Source organism: Pygoscelis adeliae, unplaced genomic scaffold, assembly GCF_000699105.1.
Source record: "Pygoscelis adeliae isolate BGI_AS28 unplaced genomic scaffold, ASM69910v1 Scaffold125, whole genome shotgun sequence".
In the NCBI taxonomy this organism is placed as follows: Eukaryota; Metazoa; Chordata; class Aves; order Sphenisciformes; family Spheniscidae; genus Pygoscelis; species Pygoscelis adeliae.
Genome location: NW_008824868.1, coordinates 185,290 through 191,106, shown reverse-complemented (window position 1 = coordinate 191,106; position 5,817 = coordinate 185,290). Strand labels below are relative to the sequence as shown.

At 37.4% G+C, this 5,817-nt stretch overlaps 1 protein-coding gene across 1 annotated transcript in view; it reads left to right on the top strand.

Moving 5' to 3' along the window:
* Window positions 1-243: 243 nt before the first annotated feature.
* TUBE1 (tubulin, epsilon 1) overlaps window positions 244-5,817 on the top strand; it is a 15,009-nt gene continuing 9,435 nt past the window's right edge. The window contains 5 exon segments of the mRNA XM_009324467.1: window positions 244-339; window positions 885-937; window positions 3,529-3,586; window positions 4,187-4,302; window positions 5,313-5,434. Of these exon segments, the coding sequence (XP_009322742.1) occupies window positions 244-339; window positions 885-937; window positions 3,529-3,586; window positions 4,187-4,302; window positions 5,313-5,434 (445 nt within the window).

The window sequence follows — 5,817 nt, the reverse complement described above, 5'->3', positions numbered from 1 at the left end:
GCAGCCCACCAAAGCCCACCTTTCTTTTCCATGCTAGCGCATGCTGTGCAGTGACTTACAGTGCAGTTGTGCTGACGGAAGTAGCAGTGTAAAGAGGGTATAAGATTGTGCTGAGTACCCCGAACAAAAATGGACTATTCTTGCCATGACTATAAAGATACTATTTCCTGGTAAGCACTGTATGTTAACAGATAACGATAAGCAGTCCTCAATGCCTTCTGCTGAAGCAGCTGTAAAAAGGCAATGGATGAAGTTCATAAACCAAGAGAGTCTCTTGGTTTTGGTGTTGTAGGGAACAGTGACTTCCAAATTCTGCTTCATCAGGTCTTCAGGAGTATGGTAAGCAGTCTGCAAAATAATAACGTTAAAGTATTTAAACTTACCAGGTCTTGTTAGCTTTATGGTGGGGTAAGTAATTTCCATGCCGCCCCTCAGCAGGGAGTTTAGGAATCACTGGTACAGTGTGATGTGCTTTCCTTTCCACAGAACTTCATGGACATTAGTATCATGGGCAAGGATGCAACTGTTGTATCAGTGATGAACTGAGTAAGCTAAAAAGAGCTATTCATTTTAATAATTGCATTGGGATCTTCAGTAAAATCCTAAATCTTTAGAAATGAAAGGAGTAGTTGTTTAATTGTGTACTGAAAAATTAACTTCCTAGTTACATCCTCCTGTCAGTTTTTAATATCAAGCTGATGCTTCAATGAAATGTTCTTTTTACTGGTGACTAGTTGGATTCAACATAGACGTTCACTCTGTTTTGAGTAGGGAGGTTTGACAGGTGACCTTCAGAGGTCCCTTCCAACTTAAATTATTCTATGAAAAAGCACTGAGAATTTCTGATGTTACACATCATCTTATGTCATGTTGTTTCCTTTTAGAAAGGAATCTATGATGAATCATTAAGCAGTTTCTTTAGGAACGTAGATACAAGGTAAGTCTTCTTATCAAGCAGCTCATGAGTTTAACACAGTAGATCAACAATTCTGGTATCTCCTCTTAACCTAAGTTACAGTTTTCTTTGTTTCACATCATATTTAGTTGTGCTAGAAAAAGATTTTGCTTTTTTGTATTCTCCTCAAAACACTACCTTTCCATTTTAACTGTACTTATTCAGTAATTAAAGGTGTTTAAAGTGTTTGGGTTTGTTTTCCTTTCCTTCTGTCCCAAAAATGGATAGTCAGGATCTGATAGCTTTTGCCGTTGCAAATCATGATCGGGCTGCAAGCCCTCTGAATACCAACTTAGCAGCATTTATTGAAGAGTTGTAAGAGGAATTGTATACAAGGTAGTCAGAAAAGGTCGTGTCAGTTTTTAAATCCCTTTTATCTGACTACTTTGTTACACAAAGAGTGGTGGTTATGATTTTTTTTTAAAGTTACCAATTTCATACCTTAAGAGCATTCAGTCATCTCTTATCTTTCCAGTTTGCAAGAATAAAACAGTTGTGCACTTGAATATTGCTGTTGCATTTTAATTAATTACAAAGCATTTGACCAGCCTCTGCTTCCTTCCATCATATGGCAAGGCTGCAGTACAGCATGCAATTTTAACTAAAATGGCATTGAAATACTAATTGTTTTGTCTCAAATTTTACCTCTTTGAAAGAACATGCAAGTGCATTGGAGTTTATCATTGCCATTCCTTGTGGGCATTTCCTAGAATATCTTTTTTTTTTTTTTTAAACCAAGAAAATTTGGTTGTAGACAATGTCTGTGCTTCTGTATGTGCCAGATGAAACCACCAAATTTACAACTGATGGGTTGGCTGCAATAGAAACATCTGTTTTCTCTCTGTAAAGAAGAAGGACTTATCTCACTGAATACTGTAGAAGTTTCAAGGAAGATTCCCCTACCTGTGAAACAGAATAACGATTATTCAAATCTCATCTTTTCCAGGAGCTGTTCATTTTCCTGTTGAAACAATTCCCACTTTTAACTGCAGCCTTGAACCATAATTTAGTTAGGAAGAGTTGTTTCAAACTCTGTTGCTCAGGCTGTGAGGTTTTGGCCTTTTGTTATTGTTGTGGGGTTTGTTTTATCAGAAAGAACTAGTTCACCTCCCAGGTCATTGCAGGCATAAAACCCTAAAAGTTTTGTCCTAAAAGTGACAAACCTCAGTCTTCTATGCTATGCCATACCACTTTTCAAAATAATTAATCCAGGTGGGTTGTCCTGTCAGAAACAGCTATGAACAACACTCTGGCAGAACCAGACGGACTTTTTTTCTGTTATGGTGATTATTAAACTGTGTAATATTGGAAATGTGCTTATGCATATATATGGTTTTATATGTAGAAATGCATGTCTTAAGCCTAGGGGATTCTAGGGAACATGGGGGGGGAGGGGGTCAGCAATTGAAATAAAGTAATTGAAAATAGGGGCTGGCATGAAAGACCACAAAGACAATAGTAAGAGAAAGAAGTGTTGATCTGGGCGGAGGGGGGTGTTCCTCTTTGAGTTTTGTTAGTCCCTGGAGAGAAATAGAACTCTAGCTGGGTTTACTGGTGCTATAGTGGACTCATATAGCTAGAGTAATCGCATGAGTACTGGAGGCTGCTGTGAGCTGCTCAGCTAATGAGGAGTGTCTGGAGAGCTTCTTTGAGTGAGAGGGTGGAAGATCCTTGAGGAATCCAGTGCAACCCTGTATGCTCTTCCCCTCATTCCTGATGGGACTGAGCATGGTCAGAACACTTGGTGCTGTAGGGAATTTCAGCTGATGTTTTTGGAATATTATTGTGGTTGAATGTAGAATAGTCTAAGAGATACTTCAAATTTAGGCTTGACCAGCCCCCAGATTAGGTGAATAATTGAGGTGAAAATTAGATCCATCTTCCAATATCCCTGCCTTTTTTCCCTGTGTTGACTATAGTTTGGCCAGACCGGAGTATCTCGTCCTTTGTGTGCAGAAGCACCAGCATTCATTGTGGAAAAAATGTGATTGTACACAATGATAGTCCGCTAGGTTGGCTCAGTACAACCAATCCTGGAAAAAAGGAAAATTGACCTATGTCAGCCCAGCGTGATTTCTGAACTGGTAAATCTTAGTGGCAAAATAAATCAAGCACAGAGCTGTGCTAGAGCAGTTATACTGCTTTCACACCTTGAGCAGTAGCACAGTGCTGTACTACCCCCACCGAAAAGCTAGTGGTACTATTTGGTGCACTGTGTTCCATTATACGCTGCAGACATACCACATGCTGGATAAAAGATAATCCTTTCAAGTTTTGGCAATGCTTGTGGAATCACAACAGAGCAGAGGCTGTATCTGAGAGTAACCTTTCAGTGCTTATCTTTCCAGCTTCCTGAAGTACTGCTTAGGATATTTCTGATTGAAATTGTGTCCTGTAATTGCATTACTTTAGGGAATTATGAGGTCTTTCTTAGCGGCATGTTCAGGGTGTTTCTGTTTGTTTACATTGTAACAGTCCTCTGAACACAAAAGATTAAGGAGGGAATTTTATTCTAACATATTGCCTTATTTTCTATTACAATTCTGAGCTTGGATTTATTTTTTTTTCCCCAGAAGTGGTGGTGATGGTCCTGATATTTACAAAGGAAAAATCTGCTCTTTAAAAGCGCGAGTAAGGCAATCTATAAAGGTCATTCTTACATTGCATATTTATGCCCAGCTCTGTAGGAATTTTCATAACATCCTTATAATTGCATATGTTTTTAAATACTACTTTGAATAGCAAAACTTCTAATAGTAATTTTTATGGTTCAGTGGAGTAATGCAGTTTGCTGCCAGTCTTGTTGAGTAATTTAAATTATAATTTTTAAAAAATGATTGCAGATATTACGAACCAAGTTTTTATTTGAATTTTCTAAGGAGTGGGTTTCTTTTGAGCCACTTCAAGTGATTAAGAAGCAAGAAAACTTGAAACATAAAAATGATTTAATTTCTTTACTCCTAAGTATTGGGGCAAAATATTATAAAATTTTAACAAAATTGCATTATCTGAAACGCTGTCCTATTGAACAACTAGCAAATCAGCCAAGGTGAATCTAGTTGGTCTTCTAGTTAACAAAAAAGGTTAACTAGGAGAAAAAAAAAAGTTTCCCTGGAGCACAGTAGAAACAACATACCTTTTATATTGTAAATAATTTTATATTTCTTTGTGTGATTATTTCCAAGAGTGGTTTGCTTACTCACTGAATTTTAATTTTTTCCTTCCTCAAAGGCACTGTTGATTGACATGGAGGAGGGTGTGGTAAATGAAATTCTGCAGGGACCATTGAGGGATGTGTTTGATAGCAAGCAGCTTATCACAGATGTTTCTGGTTCGGGAAACAACTGGTGAGAACCTCTTCAGAAAGCATTTCCTAGCAACTAATTAGATGGCATTTAAAAAGGGAAATGATAACAGTAGCTTTCTGGTACTGCACCTGGGGAGCTGCAGCATATTACCAGTAAACTTTGGAGTTGCTGTTGCCTGGAGGAGGGCTTTGAAAAGCCTTTTACAGAAGAATAATTCTGCTGATATATCATTTTGTCTACTTTGTCTTCCTCTTTTTTTATTTTCTTTTTCAAAAGAGCATGCTTTTTATTTTTATTTCTTTGGTATTCAGCTGCTTCCATTGGTCAGTCGAAGCCATAATCTAGTCTGAGACTGTGCAACTAGTGTGGAAATGAGATATATGAACAAATGCACTCCTGATTTCTAAGCACCACAGAGTCTGGCTTTGTGCATATAAACTACGTTACCTAAAAGAGAAATTCAGAAAAAGATTGATTAACATAATGAATTCCAAATTTTCACCGAGACCTTAATGCACCTCTAATAATATTCAGTGCACTGTAGTCTGGAAAGCAAGTCATCAGCAAATGTACCAAAAGGGAGTGCAATACAGGGAATAAAGCATCCTGTAACTTCACCATCTAGCAGGCAAGTGTGTTGAAAATGAGCTGTTTGGGGTTGTTTTTATTACTGGTAGCAACCGACTCACATAGTCTTCAAATGAAGATCAGTACACATATTACATAGGGATATCTTTATTGTTAAGGAGTGTATAACTTTCGTTTCATAATTACAATTTGATCATCCAGTGTTTATTTCCTTATCAGTACAAAATAATAGCGCAGACTCCAAAGCTGTGAACTTAGTGCTGCTTGCATCCTCAAAATTAAAACCACATCCTGACTCCCATATTCACATGATGTAGTCACAGCTTAGCAACTCTCACAAATTAGGAGTAGCACCTAGCTCTGGACTCTGAACTGTAAAATGTCAAATAGGAGGAGTTAAAATAAAAAACTGAAAGATTGATTGTTGGACTTTTTTTTTAAAGCACTTTTCGTATCTTCAGGGCTGTAGGTCATAAGCTATATGGCTGTCAGTACCGGGAAAACATTGTGGAAAAGCTGAGGAAAACCGCAGAACATTGTGACTGTCTACAGTGTTTTTTTATAATTCATTCTATGGGAGGCGGTAAGTAATTTTTTTATGGTTAGTATGATTGCACCAGCCACAGGTGAAAAAGAAAAACCTGGATCTTGAAAAGAAGATCAATGTAATAATCTACATCATTAAGAATGCAGAATAAAAAATTTAACACAGTCCAATTAAGTGGACCTGTAATTATTTATTATTTGTTCTGTTAGAGCACTGAGGAGCCCTAATCATGAACTAAGGTAAGTGAACAAAATACAAAAGAAAAAAAAATACAGCTAAAATTTTAAATACGAGGCAGAGGGTGGATCAAGACAGGTACCAAATACAAGGAAACACTGAGGTATTACTGATCAGAAGAAGGGACAGTGGCCTCAGAACACTGACATCGTTGTTGTAATCAAGTTCTTTTTCATCGTGGG